Source organism: Mus caroli, chromosome 19 (assembly GCF_900094665.2).
Source record: "Mus caroli chromosome 19, CAROLI_EIJ_v1.1, whole genome shotgun sequence".
Lineage (NCBI taxonomy): Eukaryota > Metazoa > Chordata > Mammalia > Rodentia > Muridae > Mus > Mus caroli.
In genome coordinates this window covers 41,798,715-41,823,321 of record NC_034588.1, presented here as the reverse complement: position 1 = coordinate 41,823,321, position 24,607 = coordinate 41,798,715, and the positions used below count along the sequence as shown (strand labels likewise).

The following is a 24,607-nucleotide window of genomic DNA, read 5'->3' as shown; positions in this document are numbered from 1 at the left end:
ATGGGCTCATTTAGGTGTGTGTGGGGAGTCTCAGGCCTGACAAAATGGAGCCTACAAGCTCAAGAAGGGGTGTGTGTGTGTGTGTGTGTGTGTGTGTGTGTGTATGTGTGTACATGTATGTGTGTGGTATGTGTATTTGTATATGCATGCTGTGCATTTGTGTATGTATGTATGTATGTATGTATGTATGTATGTGTATGCGTGTATAAGCAAGTGTGCATATGTATGTATATATGTGTGTCTGTGTATGTATATATATATATATATGAATGATGTGTGTATGTGTATCTGTATATTGTGTGCTGTGTGTCTGTGTATGTGTGTGTTGTGTGTCTGTATATGTGTGTGCTGTGTGTGTCTGTGTGTCTGTGTATGTGTGTGTCTGTGTATTGTTTGTCTGTGTATCTGTGTATGTGTGTATGAGTTTTTGTATATGTATGTGTATGAGTATATGTGCCTATGTGCATGTTGTGTGTGTGTGTATGTGAATGTGTGTGTATGTGTGTGTACATGTGTGTGTACAGCAGACTGGGTTGGGCTGGAGGTGAGCTTCCCAGATCTCTAGAGGTCAAATGCCAAGCTTGCTTTTCTGCTGGATGGTCCTTCCAGATTACAAACCCCGACCCAGAGCTAGCTCACTCCAGTCCTCCCCAATCCACTGTGCCCCTGCACTTGGCCATCGCATCCAAATACCCTAGCTCCAGCGCTAGATGGACTCTGAATGCTGGCGCCCTTGCCTATCAACCAAGTGCTCTCAGGCAAGGTTGTTTAACTTCGCCAGATGTATGTAAAGGAAAATAATATTTGTCTCATACAATGGTGTTTAGGAATGAACAGTATTTTTATATTCTAGTTCAGTACTCGGAACACTGCAAGTGCGCCACAATACTAAATTTTAGTACTATTTTTTTATCCTTTTGTGCCTGATCCAGAAGAAGCCACTCCAGCCCTGACTCTCCTCAGAAGCTTACTCAAAGCATCTCTCCTCCTGTGACCCCTAGAGGGCGCCAGAAACCCATTTGTCCTGAGTTTCTGAGTTTAAGCAAGGTCTAGTTTCCTTTTAAAAGCTTGAGGCCACCTTTGGATCACAAGGTGCCTTCCTCCCTAGGCACAGAAAGAAATGTGGGGTCTGAAACCCCAGGGTTGAAAAAAACAGCAGCAGCTCCCAGGACAGACTTCCTTTCTGAGGCGCACTGCGGCTGGGACGTTGCACCTGCCCCGATCCCCACGTCCCCTCCCACCTTCTCACGCAAGGAGCTGAATCTCGGGCTTTGCAGGAGGTGGTAGGGGGCACTGAAAGGTCTGGGATTTTCTGGGGCCTTCTTCCAAAATTCAGGGCAGCCTGGCCCCCTCAAACCCAACCACAGGACCTCAGGGTTTCTTCCTTGCTCGGGCTGCAATAGGAAAGCTGAAGCCCGGGTTGGAGGAAGTCCCCACCCCCAGGCCCTTCCTGCAGAATTGGACCCTCCTCCCTCTGGGCTAGGGGAATAGGGGGAAGACCTAGAGAGCCTGTGGAACTAGCCAGGCAGTGTGGCAGGCATCAGCTTGTGAGAGGGTAACCACAAGTCCCGGCAGTGAAACGTGCTCTCTGTGTGTGCCTGGCTCCACACACCCGCGGCTCCTCTTGTGCAACATTGCACACCCAGGATGTTGTAGGCTGTATACAGGAGTACAGGCTGGAAGGAAGGAAGTGAGCACATTTATATTCATTCCCCAGCACAAGTGGGGTACCCCTAGTTCTCTGTGCTTACCTGACTTCCCCATCCCCCATCCAACACCACTCCAGGTCTAGGTCACACCAGATTTTCTCCGGGCTAATTGGAAAACCCGTCCTGGCTCCAGCCTGCCCTCAGCCTGCTCCATCAGAATCCCCACAACCAGGAACCCAGAGGAGAGCATGGTGTGTGGGTACCTGAGAGAGGGCTTCTGCGAGCCAAACAGGCTCTAAGTAAATCAAAGCCAGTCTTGGCCAAGCTGGGATAGTGGTGGGAGCAACTGGGAGGGAGGGAGACCTTTGTGAAGTATACTAAAGTAGGAATGGGGAAGTTCCAGCGTGGGAGAAGCCCGGGTCTGAGCACAGGGACCCTAAGGAAAGGAGTAGCTGCTGCCTTCCAGCACTTCCAGCTGCTGAGCCCCAACTGCCTTAGCTTAGTGGCAGGCACCTGCTTAAATGTCTCAGAAGCCTACTACCTATACCAGTGTTGCTCAGCCTGTGTGGAGTCAAGATTGGGGGCTGAACTACCTTTTCAATGGAGTCACCTAAGACCATCAGAAAACGCAGATATTTACATCCATGACAGTAGCAAAGTTACAGTTGAAAAGTAGCAACGAAAACATGTCTACTGAGAAACTGTATCAAAGGCTCACAGCATTACAAGATGGAGAACCACTGACCTATATTGTAACTCACAGGCCACAAAGGGACATTTATCTAAAGCAGGGCACCTCCCGGAGGACATCAATACTCATCCACCAGAGAGTGCCTGCACAGCCCCCAAGCACAGATCTGGCCGCACAAAGCCTCCATTATAGTTAGCAGGTTGGGCCAGATTTTCTGTGTGAGCCCCACTGCACAACTTGGGGGCTCTTTGGTCCTCAGCTCCTCCTGGATTCCTGGGGCCACAGACTTCACAAAGTCTGCCCAGGACTCTGCGCTGGGGACTTGGTCATTGCCACAGGCTCACTCAGACCTCAGAAGGAAATAGGCCTTTCTGCCTAGACAGGTTTGTTACTTCTGTTTCCTCTCTCAACGCCTTTACACACAGGTTATTATTTAGACGATTTTCCCCATTTCTGTTTTTTTTTTCTTTTTTATGTGAAACAGAGTTTCTGACAGACATGATAGAAAACAGAGAGTTTCGAGTTTATTTTTTCTTGGAGCGTTTGGCCTTGACCCTCCTGAGGGGAGGGTGCAGCAGCTCGGTGCAGGCCTGGCCCGGCCACCTTCCTAAGGTTGCAGCGCTCTGGGAGCGCTCGGTGCACGCGGGATTCGCTGAGATTCGGGCCCAACGAATTCCCTGCGGAGAGGGAAAAGTACCACGTTGCTTCTCGGGCCGTCAAGGATCCCCAAACTTCCTGAAGTCTGATACCCTTGGGAGGCCTCGCCCAGGGCCTGGGAATCCCCAAGCAGTCCCAGGAGAGAGCGAAATCCAGAGGCCGGGAGCAGGCAGGCGCTGTGGATAGCTCATTTGGACTTCGTGCATCCGCCGCGGCGCAAGGAATGAACCCGGGATAAACTATGTTCTAGTCCCAGAACTTAGCAGAATCCGAGAGCCAGCAGCGGGGCTTAAGGCTTGCATCTGCTGGTCCAATTATGAGCGCCAGGACAAAGCTATGAAGACGGAGAAAGTATCAGGCATGGGTGCCCAACTTTGTCTTCTCTCTCTTCAAGAGAAGGTGAGAATGGCTTTGGAGTTATTTGGGGGACTTTTATGTTTGGGCTCTGGGACCTCTGAGTCCCTCAGTTGGAGAGTCTCTCAGCCTAGAGAGGAAATATCGGGGCCCTCCAGTAAGGAAAGATTCTTGACCTTGTCTAGGATATCAAAAGGCACAGGTCGTACACAGAAGACCCTTCCATGTTTCAAAGGTACAAACGGAGGGGATGGGAAACACCCGGGAACAGATAAAGGTGGTGATCTAAAGCTGCAGCCCCACACCGAATTTAGAGGCAGCCAGTCTGGTCCAGATTAGAAAAAAAAAAAAAAAAAGAAAAGAAAAGAAGAGAAGAGAAGAGAAGAGAAGAGAAGAGAAGAGAAGAGAAGAGAAGAGAAAAGAAAAGAAAAGAAAAGAAAAGAAAGAAAGAAAGAAAGAAAGAAAGAGAGAAAGAAAGAGAGAAAGAAAGAAAGAAAAAACCTCACAGCTCTGGAAAGTCACTTCTGGACTTTGCTTAGTACTGGGTGTTGTGTCTTTGAATGGCTGCTCCTTAGAGATTACATGGACCCTCTCCTGTGTCTAATACAGAGCTTGCTGAAGCCGGTCCCGAGAGCACCTGTGGCCAGGAAAGCCTGTCAGGAATCCTGGGTTTTCTTTTTACTCAGAACCAAGAGGCCCTTCCTTGGATGAGGGCATCTCAGAGGAGCAAACCCCCAGCCTACCCAGCCTATTTTTCCTTGGGTTTTCTGGGTGGTAGACTCTTTGTCCCTGTATTACAACCTGCCATGAGTGCCAACAGTCACAGAACAGTGGCTTGGGTAAAGTTGGTGTAGACAGTTCTGTGTGACTGTCCAGACCCCAACCACAGGAACTTCCCACTTACAACCCCCCCCCAAAGAACCAACTCCCAATCTCTTACTTAATTCTCAATGAGTTCTTCAGCCCCACCCCCACTCCCAGGCCCAAATCAGTTTCTTCTTGTTGTTTTACAGTTGGTCTGGTAGTTCAAAAAAAAAAAAAAAAAAAAAAAAAAAAAAAAAAAAAAACGAGAGATGAGGGTGTGTGGGTATTGTAACCACTGCTCTGGCCCCAAGGTCCTTAGAAGTTCACTTTTGTAGATTCCTGATAGTCCGGGCTGGTATTGAGAGTCTAGGTAGAGTGCTAGGGAAGATTCTGGCTATACTTTTGACTCAGTGTCCTGGCTTGCTAGGAAAGCTCCTGCACTCCTTAATAGATGTTGAGCACCCTGAAGTGTACCCTGTACACTCACCTCACAACCTCAAGGGTGCACATCCCCACATCATCAGTGCTAACTTGCAGTTACTCACACCTAGCCACACACTCTCACCTGCAGAGCCAGCATCCCACAACCATCCACACTTCCTGCAATTAAAGCCATCATGCACAAGTACCTGCCCTACAGTGAAAACACACGGCACACACACGTGGTTATCCCTCACACTTAATTACCCCCTATACAATTAGAGATGATACACACTCCGAAACACATTTACCACAAAACCAGATTCACAAAGGAAAACTAATGTGTACTTCCACCATATTAACGTGATTCATATACAATCTTAAAACATGGATAATCACAAAATTACCCCCCAAATGGCTCGTTCTTACATGGTCGCGCATACACACACACACACACACACACCAGTACTGTAAGCTCAACCTAAGGAGAAACAAACATTTTTTACACTAGAACTTCGAACATAATCACGCCTTCAAATCTCATTACAAGCATTCACTAACACTAACAGGCTGGTTGCTCACACAAAACACACAGCTCTCATTCCCAAAGACACCTACCCCACGGTTTCTCGAACTCTGGCTGGCCTGGCTCCCCTCAGCGTCACCTTCTCCCTTTCAGTTCCTCTTTCCTCTCTCTGAGAATCTTGCCCATCCATCCCTCCCCCAGATCGAGGTCACTTACAGCTGTTTCGGAAGCTCCATCTTTCACCAAACCCAAGGAGCTGTAAAACCCTGGACTCCTCGGCAGGGAGGAGACAGCCCCAGTCCTGATCCGGAGGCTTTTATTATTTTTCCACATAAATTACACAAGCACTTTATAAAATGGTTACACAGAAAACACCTTATAAGCGCATAACTTATAAGGGCATAACTTACCCCCCTCCCCAAACAGGATCTGGAGAAATGGGCTGCATTTATGTGAAAGCCTGTCTGTGCATACCTGGGTGACCTGGGTGACGCTGGGATGTGTGGCTGAGGGCCTGACAGGCCAAGTGTAGCTGTTGTGTGTGTCAAAGTGTGACTATGGCCTTGTGTTTGAGGTCCGAGCTGTTTGGGTGAGTCTGAGAGTCAACCCAGACTATGCCCTACAACAAGGGTCATTTGCTGTGATCCTGTGTGTGCATTGATGCTCTGCCATAGGCCCCTGTGTGTGGCTCTGGGTGACACCAGGAGGGACAGTGGTATCACCTCTGTGTGGGCCTCCGGGCTCTCCTCCGAGAGGAGCAGAGAGGTTTCCAGCTTTAGTACAGATGGCTGCCTGGGGATCCCAGAAGCCTTCCGGACCCTACTTCCCTTGGGTCTCTCTGTCCCATGTTAAAAATCAGTAAATTTTATGAAATAGAGGAAAACAGAGGATTCTGAACTGTTCCAGAGTGAGGGCAGGATCACACAGGCTTCTGGGAAGATGTCTCTGCCTGTATCCCCAGCCCTCTTCCACCGAAGACAGGAAGTGTCCGCAGGGGAGTGGAGGCGGTGCTTGGGAGCCTTGCTGAGAAGCCCCCATTTCCCTCCTGCGTGCAGTCAGAAAGGGTGTCGAGAGTTCTGGTTCTCCGGAAAGTCCTCAACGGGCCTTGGGTCCTCACTCGCAGGCCGAAGCCACGGACGTGACGCTGGTGATTTTGGTGGAGTCGTCGGACCACGGCTGCAGGTTCTGCAGGGCGAAGAGCGAGGAGTTGTGCACGCACAGTGGGTCTGCAGGCAGCGGCTGGGCCAGGCTCTTCTGGAAGGCTTCCTGCTGCAGCTGCAGGAGGATGCGGTTCGCCTGCTGCCTCTCGGCCTCACGTTCCTCTGCTGTCTGTCGCCTGCGTGGGGAACAAGCAATTACTAGCCAGGACTCTAACCCTCTTCCCGCGCCTGCGCAGGCCCAGGAGCAAGCTCCCAGGAGACAGTCCCTTAGGCACCCCTCAGCTCTTTATGGCCCCATTAAGGCACTCTCCACTCTTGGGGGTCCTGACAAAAACATTGGAAACCCCAAAAATGGATGGAGCAGAAATGTCCCAGAGGAGCAATGAAAAAGCCCAACGGATCGAAACTCCTGGGCCTCCCCATTAAGTCACGTAGCCTACACTCTCAAGGGCACACCATGGATAAACTGGTCTATCCCAAGACCAGATGCTATCCCAAGCCTGAAAGGCCCCAAAGACTTGCCTCTTTTTTTCTCACCTCCAGCCTGGCCCAGGCCTCAGACCTCTGGTGCCAAACCCAGTGCCCCTAGGCTCTCTCCGGACCCACCAGCTTCCTCCCAGGCGGTCTAGAGAGGCGGTGACTCACTTATTCCATTTAATGCCGCCCCTCCACCCTGTCAACTGAGATCAAACGTCTGTCTCTAAGGTGGACAGACCTAATGGGAGTCCCCGGGGCCTCCAGAAGCAATTTGTAGGCGATCGATGAAACCGCTTGAAGCTCACGGCTCTTCCCGGGGCGAGGCGGACGCCCGCCTGTTCTCACAGCGCCTTTCTGACTTTTCCTTGTCTTTCTCTCTCTCTCACCTTCCCTGTCTCCCTGAATTTTAAACTACCCAAATGTTTTCCTCCATGCTTTGTTTTACCCCATTTTTTTCTTCACCCCTTCCTTTCCTCTGAATTAGGGGAATTTGTTCGAAGTGAAAAATCACGTTTTAAGTGATCAGATACCTTCCTTCACACACAGATTTCTGGCTGCTTTCATTTCTCCCGCACCCCTCGCCCCACCTTTAAAAATATTTATTATTATTTTCTTCTAAAATGAACCATCTTTGTCCCTTCCCTTTGTGTTAAGTTCCCCTCCTCGCCTGTGGCTGGCTTTCTAAGCACCCCCCCCTTCCACCGTCGAAAGCTCGGGGGTACCAGCCACCCTCTGAAACTAGCCCAGCTCTTCCTTTAACTAGCTTTCCAAAGGGCTGAAACCACGTTCCCCACCCCTTCCCCAGCCACAGGAATGTTGGTGGGGGACAGAGGAGTAGCAGGGCCCGGGCTTCCTTTGTGGCCTCGAAGGCGGAATCTCGGGCAGATTCCTCGCCTTCATTCAGAAAAAGAGGAAACTCCAATTCCTTCCTCCCGCTCTAGGCCCGCCCGGAGCGGCGCCGCCGATTTTTGTTCCGACTCTTGCCACAGCACCTCCCCAGGGTCTGAGCTCAGAGAATCCCCAGAGCAAAGGGAGAATCAGAGGAGTGTGGAAAGGCTCAGGGGTGCACGGAGCTCAGGGAATAAAGCTGCTTAGGGTGTGTGGTGGTCTAATATTCGTAGTAATTGGGGGAAAAGGTGAGCAGAAGATGAGGAAGGCCGAGGTGTATGCATTGGGGGGTGGGGGGGGGTGATAAAAGAAAACGAGAGCGTGGTGAGCGATGTCGTTGGTGGATGACAGAAGGAAAATGTCTCTTTCTTCCTCCCTCACACCCATCTGCTCCTAATTGATCCTCCCCCTTTCAGTGGGACCCGAGAATCCCCGCCACAGCCGGCGCGGATTGATTTTCCCCTTCTAGGATGGGGGACGACTGCGCAGAGCTCAAGCGCCTGGGGAGGAAGCAGTAAGTAGCGGCAGCCGGCGGTCCCGGGCCCCAGACGCTCGGCGGAGAGTCCGGCTGGAGCGCGGAGACCTGGCGCGGCTGCCTCTGTCTGCACCGCTCAGGGTCAGGGGAGGTTCCACCCGGTAAAGGCAGGCTGGGCAATCAAAAGCCCCTAAAGGACTCCCTGAGTATTGAAGTCCAGATCGCATAGACTGGTTTATAGGCCCATTTGCCTCAGCGGCAGAGACGAGCAGCGTCTACCCAGGGTAGACAGTGCTGTCCTGAAAGCCCTGAAGCGTCTCTTAAAACACAGGAAGGATTCTCCAGCCCCACCAGGCTACTGCCCTTCGTTGTTTGTGGTCTCCAGTGACTGTAGGCGCTCACTCGTCTAAACCGATCGGAAACCAGCAAGCAGAGGGAGTGCGTGCAACCCGAGAGAGGCAGAGGAGGCCCGCTCCGCCGCCACCGGTCCGCCCCGTGAGCTCACCTCCATTTCGTCCTCCGGTTCTGGAACCAGGTTTTTACTTGCGCATCGGTCATTTTGAGCGCCTTGGCCAGAGCAGCGCGCTCCGCCGAAGCCAAGTACTTCTGGCGGTGGAAGCGCTTTTCCAGCTCACAGATCTGCAGGCGCGTGAAGGATGTGCGCGGCTTCTTCTTCTTAGGGGGCGTCCGGTTCTGATAGGGGTGACCTATACGGCGTGTTACAGTGAAGGGTGAGAGGGCCACTGGAGCGGGAGACAGACAGACGGCAGAGGCAAGCGGCAGAGCGTCAGGAGGCGTCCCAGGCCCGACACCCCGCGAGTCAGAGCGCACTGGCTGTACCCCCTAAAAGCAAGGCAGTCATCCACCCGGCAACCGTCCACCTCCAGCCCAGGATCGCAAAGGGCTCCCTCCTGCCCGCCAGGCTGATGGCTCCCCTAGCTGCCACTTAGGAAATCTCCCTAGCCCCAGGCTTCAGAGACCCCATCCGCTTCCCCTTTGACTCCCCTCTCCCTTACCTAGGGACAGCAAAGCATTTCTCCCCCTCAGTCTCAGCCACTAAACTTAAAAGGGCCACCCCTTAAAGTATGAGGCCCAGGGTGATCAGAGTTCCAGGCCGTAGGGCCTGTTCTGGTCTCAGTCACAGCCTCCCCATCATACAGCAGATATAGCTACAAACTTCCAGATCTGTACTCCAACAGAAGAGAATGCACACCTAGACAAGCAACAGGACACGGGGCAACACAGGACTACAGCCACAGCCACACACTCTCAGAACCTCCTTCAGGCCTGACTATGACTCCCCAGAGTAGGCCTGTGCTGATATCTTTTGTATAGTACACACACACACACACACACACACACACACACACTCAACAGTGGGCTCATAGTGTGGGTTAAAGTCAGTCATCAACACTGACCTGGCCTTAAGTAGGGGAGAGAGATAGGCTCTGGGTCCCCTACCTCCCTCAACAAGAGGACTTAGGTTGTATTACTAAACCCCCTTGACAAGAGTCCTTCCTCCACAGTGAACACAGAGACTCCTTCCCATTTCTGCTGTGGCCCCAAAGTTTGGTTAGGGCCCCTAGGGACAGTCTCTCTGCCTGTGCTGTCTATAACAGAAGCAGAGGGGCCTAGGGTAACTTTGGGTAGCCAGGACAGGTTTAGTTGCTGTAGACTGTTCTTTTCATTACACACACACACACACACACACACACACACACACACTTCACAGTTAAGGCATGAAGCCTGCTTCGGGAGTCCCAGCCACAAGCAGCAGCCTAAACCTACTACCTCCCCTCTCTAAGGCCCAAACAGCTAACTGGGGCCCAATTCCTAACAGCTGTGTGCCCATGGGTCCTGAACCTTCCTGAGGCAGCTCAAGGTCTAAGGATCCAAGGACAACTAAAGGCAGCCAGCGGGAAGTGAGCACCGAGGAAGAGGGTACTCCAGAGCTAGGGCAGAGAGAGCTGGGGCTAGCGGAGGGAGGTGCAGAGAGCAAGGCCCCGCTGGGCCAACGAGTGTGTCCTCCTCTCCCAGAGCTGTCCTCCAGCCAACCCTCTGGTCAGGTGGGTGCATTATTTACCACCCTCCAAACAAGAGAGCCGACCCCTGGGAGGGATACCGAGGATGAAAACGAAAATTGTCCCAGCCTTGTGCTGCCACTGACTCTGAAGGCCCTGCTCCTTCACCCGGGCTTGGGGCCTTTGCGGATCTGCAGCGACCCGCACCACAACTCAGAGCACGTGTGTGTGTGTGTGTGTGTGTGTGTGTGTGTGTGTGTGTGTGTGTAGTAGGGGACGAGAGGTAGGAGAACCTTTTCTTGTGTCTAATTCTGGGGCTCTTGGCCTCCGTCAGGAAACAGCAGCCAGGACAGAAAAAAAAAAAATTTTTTTTTTTTTCTCTCACACGGGCATGCAAAGCCTAGACTGCTGACAGAAGATGGTCCTGAATCTACAATCCTCTACCTGACTGGGCCCTGAGATCCCTAGAGGGGACCAAGCTTTGCTTCCACGAATGGGGTCCTAGAGGAGAGACAGAAGAACCCAGGCTGCAAGAACTCTTGGAGCGATTCTGAGCACATAGAATCCTGGAGGCAGCTGAACTTAGGAAACGCACGGAGAGGCGCTATGCGACCTGGCGCTCAGAAAGAGCTTCAAGGAGCCATCAAGCAGGGTAGTGGGTAGCACAGAGACCGAGCCACGGCCAGGCGGGACGCGCGCGGGCCGGACTCACCTGTGAACCTGTCCTTTGTGTATCTGCGGTTACTCTCCATCCAGGGGAAGGTGAGGCCGGTGAGGTTGTTGACACCCGGCACCGCAGGCACAGAGGGCACTGTAGGCAAGCCGGTGGCCAGGGGCTGGGGATGGGCCACAGCTCCAGCTAGCGGCCTATGCGCGGGCACCCGGATCACCCCTGCAGCGCTCAGCGCCCCGGCGCCACCGGCACCCCCGCCACCGCCGCCGCCGCCCGGACCAGGGCCGCCCGCCAAGGCCATGTTCACGTTGTAGGAGCCGGGCAGTGGGCCCATGCTGCAGGCACCGCCGCCGCCGCCCGCCGGACCACCGGGACCACCTGGGCCACCCGCGCCGTAAGCGCCAGTGCCCCCGGCCCCCGCCCCAGCGGCGGAACCCCCGCCGCCGTAAGTGTAGGCGCCTCCAACCAAACAGCCAAGGCCGTAGTCTCCGTCCTGGAGGCGCGAAGCGGGCCCCATGCAGCCGCCCTGGTCCGGGCTGTTGAGGATCTGGTCGATGCCGAAGCTGATGGGCTCCGCGTGGCCCGGGTGGAGATGGTGCGGACCCAGGTGCTCCATGCTGGCCCCGGCCCCACGCGGGGGGCCGGGCGCGGGCGCTCGCTGCTGCGCTGGACTACCCCGGCAGCGAGTCGGAGCGCGGAGGCAATCGCCACTCCAGGCTGCGCTGAGACTTGAAGGCGAAGTGCGCAGAAGGGCCAAAGTAGGGGGGAGGGGAAGGAGAGAGGGGGAGCTGTATTCTTCCCCTCTCCGGCTTCTCCTTCCCTTCTCCGGCTGCTCGCTCGCTGTTGACTCTGGGACATCAATCACCGGGCGAAAAAGCCCTGAGCGAGCGAGCCTAGCTGTTTCGGCCGGGTCTCTCCATTGGCTGTTCGTGGAGAGGAGCGGGGTGAATGACAGCGCGGGGGAGGGGTTGGGAGTGGGGGGGAGAAGGAGGCCAGGAGCCCAGACAGATGCCGGAGCCAGAGACAGAGGGACGGAGATCAGAGCTCTGAGTAGTTCCAGTGAAGAGAAAGGAGGAGAGCTACAGAGAGAGGTTTAAATGAGAAAGAGAAAGATCAGGAAGCAACCATTCCCAAAGACGAACAGACAGACGGACCAAAGGAGAGGGAAATCAGAACCTTTCCCAGACCTGGTAGGACCCACCCCCTCACTTTGAACAGGGCCGAAGGAGTCCAGCCCACTAGGCCCCTGGGGACAGGTGTCCTGCCCAACTGGAGAATCTCCCCAAGGGCTGAGCTGGGAAACACCTGTCACTCAACCAGGAGATTTACTGCAACTTCAAGTCCAGCTTGTTAGAAAGTAGAAGACTGTCTACTCCCCAGGTATGGAGCCCGGGCCCCGAGGCAGGACGGTGAGTTCAGGCTTGTCCTTTAAAACAGGTCCTATGAAGAGCTGGCTATATATTGTTATAAAAATTAGCAGCCACTCCAACTCAGTCTCTTTAGAGAATTTAAGGAAACGAAAGTCAATCCTGAAAAGCAGTCACAAGCCAAAGGATTACTTTGGGGCTTGGGCGAGGGTGCCCGTTCCTCAAGGTACCCCTTTCCTTTTGAGTAAACAGATGCTCGCAGAAGCAATTCCTACGGACCCGACCCAAGTGAATGGCTCTGGGTTTGTGAGAGAAAGGACTTAGTTCTTTACTTTTAGAATATTTGGAGGGAAGCCTTGGGTCTTAAGGCTGTGGGGGCTGGGGCTGCTTGGGACGAGTATCAGGGAAGTGCGTCCAGGACAAATTTAGGCCTTTTCAAAGTTATGCCTGTGGCTGCCTGGCTGAGAGCCCAAGAGAAAAGAAGGAAACTCCCTTCTTTTGCTTCCTCTCTTTTCCCTCTCCAGTCGGGAAAGGTCTGCTCCCTCCTAGGAGCCAAGTTCTAGAAAAAAAAAAAAAAAAAAAAAAGCATAGGTTATGAATTCTGATCTATTTCAGGTCCATTCCGTGCTGAACCTTCTGGGAGGTCTCTAACAGGCAAAACGCTGGTATGTCAACGCCTCACTCTTCAGCAAGTCTCAGTGGAATCTATTTGTTTTGGCCACTGTCTGACACTGTCACTTGAAGGGCCTTCCTCAGAGACAGGAAATGTCATATATATATATATATATATATATATATATATATATATATATATGCGATGTTATATGTGCATATGTATGAGATAGATAGATAGATAGATAGATAGATAGATAGATAGATAGATAATGTGTGTTCCCCTCCTAAAACGGCCCCACCAAATCAAACATGCTCATCTTGAGTGACTAATAAATTAATGGAGACTTGACTTGCCCAACAAATATTTGTGTACTTAAAATGTACCTGGTACTTTCTAGGTACTGGGGAGACAGCCAAGTGTCTTGACCTCAGACCTATGTCCGATACAGACAATAAACAAAGAAAGAAGGATAAGCCAGAAGTCAGTATTATGGCTAACTATAGAAACTCAGAACTCAGTAGCATCTCTCTCAGATAAATACTCTCCCTACCTTCAGCCAGGAGAGCAAACGCTCATTCAAGAAGATAGAAAGCATGATGCAGGTAGTTGTTCTCAACTCTTTTTTTTGTTTTGTTTTGTTTTGTTTTGTTTTGTTTTGTTTTGTTTTGTTTTGTTTTGTTTTTCAAGACAGGGTTTCTCTGTATAGCCCTGGCTGTCCTGAAACTCACTTTGTAGACCAGGCTGGCCTCATACTCAAAAATCCCCTTGCCTCTGCCTCCCGAGTGCTGGCACTGCCCCCAGGTAGTTGTTCTCAAACACTAAGCAAGACCAGGAGAGCAGAGCTCCAGCCTGATGCCAGGCTCTTGTTCCTCACTCGGCCTCCTCTATACCTGACTTACTTGAGAAGTTCTCTGAACCTGATGAGCCTTTTCTGCCCTTTATCTTGAAAGATCTAGAACAGAAAGCAGCATGGGCCTTTACTCTGTGTCAGATACCACATCCCACACTCCTTTGAGACCCATAACAACCCTAAGAAGCTGATGGATATGGCCTGATATTTTTACCAAATAAAGCTGAGTGAATGAAAGCACAGACCGTTCCATTTGTCCATCAACTGATGGACACATAAAATATGGCCTGTCCACGAAATGGAACACTATTCCACCTTAAGAGGGAAGTGTCTGCTTACTCACACCACAACCTGGGAAATAGTATGCTAAGTGAGAGAAGCCAGGCGCAAAGGCATTAGATAGATCATTTAGGTAAACTGGCCAAGACAGAGAACTCCATAGGACAGAACGGTAGACTTGTGGTTGCTAGGACTAGAGGAAGAGGGGAAGGGACTGCTCCTGGGTACAGAGTTTCTTTTTTAGAAACCATTAAAATTTCTCTGCAGTTAGGTAGTGGTGCTAGCTGCAAAACTCCATGCATATTCTGAAAGCCAGGGACTTGTGCACCTTAAGTTTGAAAGTATGAAATGTGAATTACATATCATCTAAAAACGTTCAGATGTATGTATTTTATGTGCACAGAGTGCCTTGCCTGTATGTGTACCATGTGCACGTCTGGTACTCGCAGAGGCCAGAAGAGGGCATCTGATTCCCTGGAACTGGAGCTCTGGCTGGTTATGAGCTACCGTGTGGGCTCTGGAAACTGAATCCTGGTCTTCTGCAAAAGCTCTAAGCTCTCTCAACCACCGCTGAGCCAACTCCCCCAGCCTCCCGTATGCCATTTTAAATAAAAGACAAATCTGTTCAAAGTTCCACAGGCAGAAGAGGATTGCACTGGGAACTCAACACCTAAAACTTCTTCTATTTGCAGCTGAAAACCATGGCAGTGGGCCCTGCTTGTAGCATCCTTGAGGCTGGGGACCAGTGGTCCTGCATCTGTTAGTCTAACCACAGTCCTGCCACATTAGACCTGGGTTTGTTTTTACTTTTTGTTTGTTTTGTAGCTTTCTTCAGAGCTACATCTTTCGCCACACGAGGCCCTTGCCTGAAACCATGTCAGTCCTCCCCACCCTTCCCTCTCCCCCTCCCACCAGTGCTGTACTTCTGTAGTGTTACACACTTTTCTTACCCTGCTTCTCCCAGCTCCTGACACCTGCTGGTCCACCTCTCAAACTCTTCAGATGTAGCCCCGGCTGTCCAGGGTAGCTGAGAGGACACTTCCCCATGCTGGCCCAGGCTAAGGTTGGCAGAGGTCACAACAACCCACTGAGATTGCGTGGTTAGCAAAAATCCCACAGCCAAGGAGTGCCTTGGCTTCTTCCCACTCTCCCAACCTTTCTGTTTTCTGAGTCAATTTATATCCCAATCCAGTCTGCAAGGCTGGAGTTCTGCAAGTCCAGTATGCTTGCTGGTGCTTGTCCCAGGGTAGCTGGGACGGTCCCGTGCTTTGCTTGCATCTCAGTCTCTAGCTAGAAAGATGAGACCAGAAGATCTGGATTTGGTGAGCTCAGCCCCCTCCCCCCAACCCCCTTCTCCCTTCTCCTCCCAGTACACAGTTCATTTGGTGCTCCATCTGTGTTTCTGGAGCCCTTTTCATTTTCTCTCGACTTACTGAGTAGCCCTGTTTGGGGAGTGGAGGGAGGGAGAGGGAGCAGCACTTAGGGGTCATCTGAGATGGCTCAGGTGCCCTTGACCACAGCAGTGAGCATTCCATCAATTCCTCACAATTCTGTGATGCCACCTTTGTCATCCATCCTGAGCAAACCCAGGCACTGCATGCTGGGAAGAGGCGGACTGAACATCAGCACTGCTTTCAGCTCCGCTTGTCACAGGGTACTCCCTCCTGATAAGCTTGATCCCTGCCTTGCACTTAGGCTAGGTGAGTTTCAGACCCTGCTCTCTCTAGTCCTCTTGAGGCCACCTGGCAACCACGCCCCGCCCCGCCTCCTCAGTACAACCTCTCTCTAGCCTGCAAAATAAATTAAAAGGGGGGAGCAGCTGCAACTGAGGCTGGGTGAGGAGGTAGAGAAACTGGAGTCCCCAGAGGGAGTCCTCTTTGGATCCCACACAGCTTCCTCTGGGAGAGACCCCAGGGGCAGGGGTTGTCCTTCAGCTCAGGGGTGTGTGGTGACTTAATTACTTTGTGTTTGTGGGAAAGTTGGATGAGAAAGTTCAATAGTGAGTGCTGGGCAGGGTGTGCTGATGTCCTGGGCGTGTCTTTAAGGGGCAATTTTGAGTGTTTTCTTGGGCGTGAATATTTATTGTATGTGAAGGGTCAGGCACTGGGTCACATCTGAATGGTATCGCCTCAAGGGAAGCACTGGCAAGATTGTTGGAAGAGGAAGAGGGGTTTTGAGTTGTTTCTGCAGTGGTCACCTGGGGAGGTGTGCAACAGTGAGTGTGTAAGCAAGTGGTGTGCTCATGGGTGCATGTGTGTGCATGAATGAGTGCGGTGATGATGTCAAGTCTGGTATCTATGGGAAAGGAGTCCTTTTTGTCCCCCCTACTCTAAGTGTCAGGGAAATGGCCACATGTGGGCCTGAGGTGGGCCAGAGGGAGGAAGACCCATGCCTAACAGGAATTCTGCAGAGAAAGTCAGGTGGCTGAGAAGCATGTAAAGGGGGGTATAAGATGGTGAGGCCATTGTCATCAAGGTCAGCAAGGTAGAGAAGTCCCCTCTGTCTCAGCAAAGGGACCAGGAAAGATTTCCTTCCAGCAGACAGGAGCTGTAAGTGATGTGGGGACTCAGAGACACAGAGACGGGCAGGGCACTGTGGCCTGTGGTAGGTTTGAGTGGGTGGCAGTCTCTAGTACCTAGATTAGAAAAGAAGAGCATGAACAGGGCAGAGTGCTCCAGCCAGTGCTCCAGCTGTAATACAGTGATTCATTCTTAGCTTTGGGGTATGGGTTCCAGGCTCACCCCACAAACCCCCACACAATCCTAAAATGAGAGATTATCAGCCTGTCTAGTATAATGGATTGGCACACAGTTTCCCATCAGAGGAGGGACACTGACCTGGCAGAGGACAAAGGGATGGGGAACAGACAGACACCTCACTGGTCACTGAGTCACACCCCAGTTGTCACCTGAGATTAGGTGACAGTTTTCTTTTCCCACTAGGTCTATCAAATCTGGGCAGGTAGGTGTTTTTGAGAGATAGTGTTCTTTCTTGGTACCCCATTCACCCTGGGATAAATCTAACTAAAACCTCCTGCCTTTCTCTGACAAATTTCTTCCCAAAAGAACTGTGCAAAAAAATACTTTGGATATCTGTGATTCTAAGTCTCCTCCCAACATGCCTGAGTGCCAGAAAGAATAGGAATGTGTGTGGTCTGAGAAAAATACTCAGGACAGAACAGACTCCCTTGGCTCTGCTGTCCTCGGAGAGCCTTCTATGCAAGAGTTCAGCTTGCCACCATTGAACCCAGAAGGGCAATTCAGCCTAGAATGCAAGATCAAATCTCCCATTCTTAGCATCCACTCTATTGGCAGTGTAATTCTGAAGGGTGTCTATGCAGTGCATCAGAGAGCATCTGGGGCCTGGACCCCAAGATAAGATGTAAAAGAAGAGGAAGGATCCTTAGAGAGCACCAGCCAGGTCCTGGCACCCCACCCGGACTCCCAGGACCAGTATCAGCCCGATCTATTCCCTAGTAAGCTTCCTTTGTGTACCTCAAAGGTGAAACTTCTCAGCAAGGGCTGAGCAAGTTTTCACAGGGATTCACAACCGTAGTCTGCTCTACAGTATCACAGATTCCTCACCGTCTTCAGATCTGAGAGTTGACCACTTGTGTGCCACAGCTGGCCAGCTGAGGGGAGAGTAGATTGAGTCGTGGGAGGCTGAGTGTCCCCTAAAGGTCCACTGTGTGGACAGGTCTAATGGTCGGCATACCACGCCACAGGATTTGGAGGTTGGAAGCCATGGCTGACTGCAGAGCTGAGAGTCTGTGCTTGGAGTGGAAAACTGGGAACGCTGGCCAGGACCCACCCACTGCAGCAGGAGAGGGGTGGAGGTTGGTACATCCAAGAAGCAGACTCCAGTATAAGAGCCAAGCTGAGATTTTTTAAATCAACACTGTAAGCTCCTTCTCTAGAAGAGAAGTACTGGACTTGGTGACCGGGTAATGACTTAGCCCAGAAGTCTTAGCGGCTGGCAGCTGCTACTGGGAGTTAGTTGGTGGGGTAACATGTTCCACCGTGTCTGACTGCGCAGGCAACCACAGTATATACACAAATGGAGAAACAGATCGGATTCTACCCTACATGCAGACACACACAGACCCTCTCTCACCCCCACACAAGTGTATAGGCCAACCTCCCAGTGTGAACATCCCAGACCCCACAAAGATTATGGTGCTAGCCAGGCTAACCTGAAATTCATAGTAGTTCTCCTACCTCGGCATCCCAAGTGCTGGGATTACAGACCTGAGCCACTACTTGAGATTCGTTTTGCTCTTGGTCCATACACGGGTGCCTGCAGATGCACTCTTCAGTTCAGACCAGAACAAAATTAAACTAACCCCCTTCTCCAGCAGCATCGCCCTGTGCACTCGGGTCACCGCAGTTGGGCACGCGGGATGGTGGACGCAAACAGCAGCACCCCTACAGACCTACAGGTACCCGCAGTTCCACAGAGACCTTCCAGCTAAGATTCTTAAAAAGCCAAAACGAGCAAACACCCCCACCCTTCTTGTGCGATCTCAGGTACAAATGGTCACGCTAAACGCAGATAAAATTCTTACTTTCCCAACTTTCCTGGAAGGCCAAGGTCACCCGGGAGAGTCGGGAGGAGGACTGAGGCGGAGCAAGCCGCAGGTGCCAGAAGCCGGGTTGGGGGAACGGAGAGGGAGGGACCGAATCCATATGCATGGGCTCTGAACACAAAGAGCAGCTGCGGGGAGCCGGAGCCCTGCGGGCCCAGAGTTACAAGGAAGCGGCGGCCGCCTAGCTAATTGAATTAGGTCGGCCTGGCCCTGCCACCCGCGCGCCACCGGCGTCCGCTCTGCCACCCGTCCCTGTCCGCCGCAGGCGCTCATAGGGTACCGAGGGACCGATTGAGGGAAGGAGGCTCCGCCGCCTGAGCCCCGGCCCGAGGCAGCCTCTCCCCCCGGAAATAATCCTATTGTCCAGTAGGCTGTGTGCAGCACTGGGCGCCCCATCCCCAACTGGACTGCGACTCGGTGATTAATGGTACTGTGGCGAGGGAGCTGACACAGGGAGAGGCCTCAGGCCTCCTTGGCATACACTTCTCTGGGGCTCTCTTTCGTATCCGGGTTCGGTGTCCCTACCTAGGTCTGGAAGATCTAGGGCTTCGGGAGAAGCAGGCAATTTACAGGAGTCTGGACCAGTGGGGTACCCTAATGAGTACTGCTTGTGCAAGCGTGAGGAGGGGCCGGCGCCATGCTCAGCAGTCTGCTAGCTGTACAAGTTCTGTGTGTTCGTTTGAGAGATGTCCTAGGGACCTGGGAGAGGAGGACTCTACTCAAGCAGAAGAGGGAGCAGATCGGAACACAAGATCTCAGGATCAGCAGAAAGTCAGGCACCTTGGACTCTCTACGAGATCTTGGCGAGAGGACCCTACTCAAGCAGAAGGGGGCTCCACACTAGTCCAACACCAAGATTCTGAACTAAGCCCAGAAAGACTCTGAGGCCCAGAAAGTTTCTGCCTCTATCCGCAGCACAGACTTCTCCCAGCATCTCCCTATGTCTCACCAGCAAGCAACTGACGGGTGTTCCCCCACTTCTTCTTAGCCCTCTTTTTAAAATTGGTGACAGGAACTCCCCCATTTGTCTGTCTGTCAGTCTGTCTGTTTGTCTGTCTTTCTGTCTGTCTGTGTTTGCTTGTTTGCTTGAGTTGCTCTGCTTTCCAGCCTATGGAACCCTCTGAATCAGAGCTATGGGACTATTTTCATGCAAACCGCTCTTTGTGGTTGAGATCTCAGAGTCCTCTAAACCCAAGGGGTGGCGATCTCACCCCCACCCCTGCCCTCCTGCCAAGATGTGATTGGGAAGCAATGCCTCTATTTTAGGTGGCCTAACACACTAGGAGCAGAGAGCATGTCTGTGTGTCTGTCCTGTTCCTAAACTCCAAATGCCTGTGTGCCAACCACAGCCCCTGTTTGTTCCCCCACAAACTCTCATCTGCAAGCGCTCTTGATACTAGCAAGAGAAAGTCAGTCCCCTGGCTGGTGACCCCCCACAAGAGCAGCGGAGAGAACTATACTCAGGTGGGATGGGTACAAGTTTCTGTAGAGAAGGGAGGCTGGAGAAGATGTTCTTTGAGAAGTGTCCTAGGCAGTTTGGAGGGGATACCCGCAGGATGGGAGATGGCTACCACCCAGGGTTCCCGAACTGCAGTAAGCTTTGAAGATCATCCCAGTGGCCAAAACTATTCTGCAAACAAGCCCCAGGCCCCTGCTTCCCACTATCATCCCTCTCACCGCCTGCTATGGCCCACTCCTCTCAGCTCGGCTGGGGTTTTTCCCCATGCTTTGCAACAAAGTTCAAATCCTCTTCTCCCTTCCCTGTTCAGCTGAAGTACACTCACCTCTGGAGAGAGGGAAATCTGGAATGGAGGGAGAGGGAAAACTCTAACCCTGTGCCCAACAAAAAACCGTGAAACATCTGAAAGCTTTGCACTTGGTGGTGCCAAGAACCCAAACCAGGAGTTAGGCACTGTGGGAAAAATGACCACTGCTTCTCCCTGTGCCCCCAGACTGCTACCCAAGCTCATAGGAAGGTTGAGAAGAAAGCCCTGGGCTGGCAGCCAGTAGGCAGGGCCACTCGGAGCCCACCAGATACCAACTGCTCAGGCCGGGCCTGGCAAACCCCTGGCCAGGTCTCCTCAGGTCACATGGTATTTCCCGGGATTTTTACTGCAGAGCCGAGATGAACAGTGACATCCCCTCTTCCCTTTCATAAATATTGCATCCTCCCAATGCAATTACAGGAGACTGAACGGCATGAGCATTTACTAAATGAGATTATGGGGTGATGCTAATGCAGTTTATGTCTGCGCTCTGACACCAGACAAACTCCCTATTAATAACCCTTCAATGAGGTGCAGGGCTCCAGTTGTAGAGCCCGAAGTTCTAAGACTCACTGAAGTCCACACCATTACTGTCTCTTACCATGGGCTTGGAGGACCTGTGATCTCTCCCAGGACACCTGGGCATCTGGCTCTCCAGGTCACTTGCTTCCAGTCTAGACCCCTTCTAGGAAGCAGCCCCTTGAAAGAGAGAAGCTGTCCTTGTATCTATTTCTATGTCCTTCAGCCCTAGCTGGCACTCTCCTCTCTCCAGTCCCCACAGACTTAAAAGCACATCTTTCCTCTCTAGAAGGGTATGCAGGACAAACCTTTCTTGCTTTAGTGATTGCATTTAGTAATCTCCACCACCCACAGAAGAGAAGCCAAAGCCTGTGCCCTTCTATTCAAGGTCCTTAACTTAGATTTTTGTGCCCCAATTGGGTGTCCACTACCCATGATACATCCTATTGAGCACTCACACCTTTTGCCTCCATTCCTTGCATGGGAAGCCCTCACAACCCCACTTCCACTAAATAGAAAATGCCTACTGCTTCACAAGCCAGTTCAGAGTCTTGCCTCCCTAACCCTCTCCAGGTATCATTCGTGAGTCTTATTGTAGGTACTCAACAGCACACAGGTTTTTAAAAGGACCTCTTTTGAGGGGTCCTGGGTTTGAAGTTACAGGGGCATGAGTTGGAATCCCAGCCATTGCTTTTCATAAGTGAGCTCCTCGGGTCTGTGCTTGTCTGGTTTGTCAAAGAGCCATAACATCAAGAACCAATGGGAAAAGGTTTGTAACACAGTGAGCTCCCTGCTCCACTGTGTGCCTCTCAGTATGGCCAAATTTCTCATTATTGCGCAGATGTCTATGCAAAACATTGGCCATCCCTACACGTCTGAGAACCTTTGAGAATAAACGCAGAACAGCCCTCAGACATAGCCTCTATAGAGCTTCATGGAAAAACGTGAGGTTGCAGAGAGAGGATACATTCAGAGAGGACATCGGCACTTCTCCAGGTCTCAGGTATTGCCCTGGTGAAGGCTGGATGTTAATCCAACCCCACAGTCTTCTTGGCCTTCAATTAACAGAACTTCTCTGCCTAAGGACCCTTGTAGTGAGGCACTAGGAAGGGACTGGGAACGTGCAGTCTCAGCAAAAATTGCTGCCCTCCCAAGAGCTCCCTGCTCTTTTCTTCTGTGCAGCCCTCTGAAGTCAGCGAAACCTTCAAACCTTGGAAACCTTTGAGCAGCTTCTGGGAGGGAAAAAAAAAAAAAGATAATGAGGCAAAAGTGAGAGACACTGGCAAGAAAGCCAGGAGCCTTCCGGAGCCCAAAAGACCAATGGCAAACTCCCTTCCATCCAGACAGGTCATAGGGTTGCTAGGACCATCTGGGACCACCATCACTGAATGGAAGAACACGGGATACTTTTACCCAATTCCTTGCTCTTAGAATTGGGGTGAGATCCCACCAGTCAGCCCCAACCCCTACCTACTGATCCTATACTGGGCTGCAGCAGGTTCTGTTGACTGCCACACACCAATGCGAGTCTGTGAGTGTTTCTGGCTTGCATACCTCTTAGTTACCAAACATCAGACCTGACTCTCTTTTATATTTCTCTTTCCACTCCACCTCACCTGTCCAGTTCCTCTTCCAAGTCTTTTCTTGATGTTCCAGGTTTAGGAAACCTTTCTAATCATCTTCTCATCCAATGTCTACATAGATGCACATTTATACACAAACTTGCAGGGTCAGATACATGCCTCACTCCCAAAGTGAACACATAAACTCTTCTTTTTTTTTCTCTTTACTTTATACATTTTTTGTGGTACTAAGGGTTGCACAGTGTAGGCATGTACTCTGTCAACTGGGTTACATTCCCCAGCCCATGCAAATGTACATGTATATTGTATATGTCTCCCACAAAAGCATGTATTCAATACACACATGACTACACTAATGTGCATGTGTGTACAAGAGGATGTTCAAACAAACACACACACACACACAAAACAGAGTCAACTGGCCAGTCACAGTTTCTGAAGCCTGTGTTCCCAGATTTGCTAACAATGGGGGAGTGGCTTCTCTTATGCTTGGTGGGAATACATAATATAACATGTGCTCGGGGATTTGGAACTTGTACAGTTGTGTGCTGGGATTGGGAAAAGCCACTCCCCAGCAGGTCCCTGAGCTATGAGTCAGTCATTCCACAGGACCCAAAGAAATAATAGGAAGCACAAAACTGAGCTGAGGGGTGTGGCCTCTTTGTTGGAACCAGAACCTCCACACCACCTGCTTTGGTAAACTAACTGAAGATCCTCTGGCAGGAAGTAGGATCACAGTGGGCAGGTACCAAAGGGGTGTAGACTTTGAGACTGAGTAAAGGAGGAAGCTATTTGGGCCTCTCTCAAGGAGTGGCCCTCAGTTCCAGCAGGTAAATGGAAATGTTAATGCTTTGCACAGTGACCTCGGTGATCGTAGCTCTGATAAAGCCAAGCTGATTGCAGACAGGAAAAGCAGCTGAGCTAAACTAAATGATTTTATCTTCACACTTGTGTGATTTAGAAGAAATTAATCAGGACAAAGAGAAATAGACTAAGGTAAAGAATGGAGCCCTAGGGCACCGGAAAGGGTCCAAGTGTGGATGGAAAGACCAGAGGCGCTAATAATTAATGAACTAACAGATTGAATTCTCCATGTACTTCTTCTCAAGCTGTGTGGTCTTGGGCAACACACTTACCCTCTCTGATACTTAGTTGTGATGGCTGTTCCTGGTTGTCAACTTGATTACATCTGGAATGAACTACAATCCAGAAATGGAGGGCACACCTGTGATACATATCTTGAGGCTGGAAGACATGGGCTTCTGACCTGGATCTTGACATGGGATGACAATTTTGATATAGATTTTGAGGCGGAGTGGCCATGAAAATCTTAGGCCCAAGCAAGGTACTAAGTACATGCCTTTAAGGAGTCAGAGGCAAGCAGGTCTCTGAGTTCAAGGCCAGCTTGGGACACAGCAAGTGCCAAATCCAGGTGTGGTGGTATACACCTTTAATCTGGGCCATACCTTCTGATGGGGGCTACATAAGGACAGAGGAAGAAGGAAGGCCCTCTCTTCTTCACCTGGTCACACTTGCTTGGAACCTTCTTCTTCAGGATTCCAGTTTATGCAGAAGACCAGCTGGAACACCCAGCCTCATGGGACTGGGACTAAGCAACTACTAGATTCTTGAACTTCCCATTCACAGCTGCCCACTGTTGGGTTAGTTGAACTGCAGTCTGTTAGTCATGCCAATAAATTCCCCTAATATAGAGAGACACTCCATAAGTTCTGTGACTCTAGAGAACCCGGACTAATACGTTGGTTTTCTCCTCTGTAACCTCTACCTAATGAAAACATCAATTGACTTTGTATGATTGTGGTAAAGATTAAGAGATGAGGGAGCTGGGGAAATGGCTCAGTTGTCAAGAGAGTACTTGATGTATCTCCAGTTCCAGGGACTCCAACTCCCTCTTCTGACCTCTGCGGGCACCCGTGGCATACATGTGGTACGAATATGTGTAGGCATACACTCATACATAAAATAAAAATAAACCTTAAAAGGAGAGAGAGAGAGAGAGAGAGAGAGAGAGAGAGAGAGAGAGAGAGAGAGAGAGAGAACACTAAGAATATGTAAAAGTGCCCGGGGCTGGAGAGATGGCTCAGTGGTTAAGAGCACTGACTACTCTTCCGAAGGTCCTGAGTTCAAATCCCAGCAACCACATGGTGGCTCACANCTATCCGTAATGAGATATGATGCCCTCTTCTGATGTGTCTGAAGACAGCTACAGTGTACTTACATATTATA

General features: G+C 51.2%; 1 protein-coding gene across 1 annotated transcript; it reads right to left on the bottom strand.

The window, feature by feature from the left end:
- Nucleotides 1–5,400: 5,400 nt before the first annotated feature.
- Nucleotides 5,401–11,644, bottom strand: Tlx1 (T cell leukemia homeobox 1). The gene is made up of 3 exons (XM_021152403.1): nucleotides 10,835–11,644; nucleotides 8,607–8,808; nucleotides 5,401–6,437 (listed from the first exon to the last, which is right to left on the bottom strand). The coding sequence occupies exons 1-3, from the start codon at nucleotides 11,409–11,411 to the stop codon at nucleotides 6,215–6,217; spliced, it is 1,002 nt and encodes a 333-aa protein (XP_021008062.1). The 5' UTR covers nucleotides 11,412–11,644; the 3' UTR covers nucleotides 5,401–6,214.
- Between the last annotated feature and the right edge of the window lie 12,963 nt (nucleotides 11,645–24,607).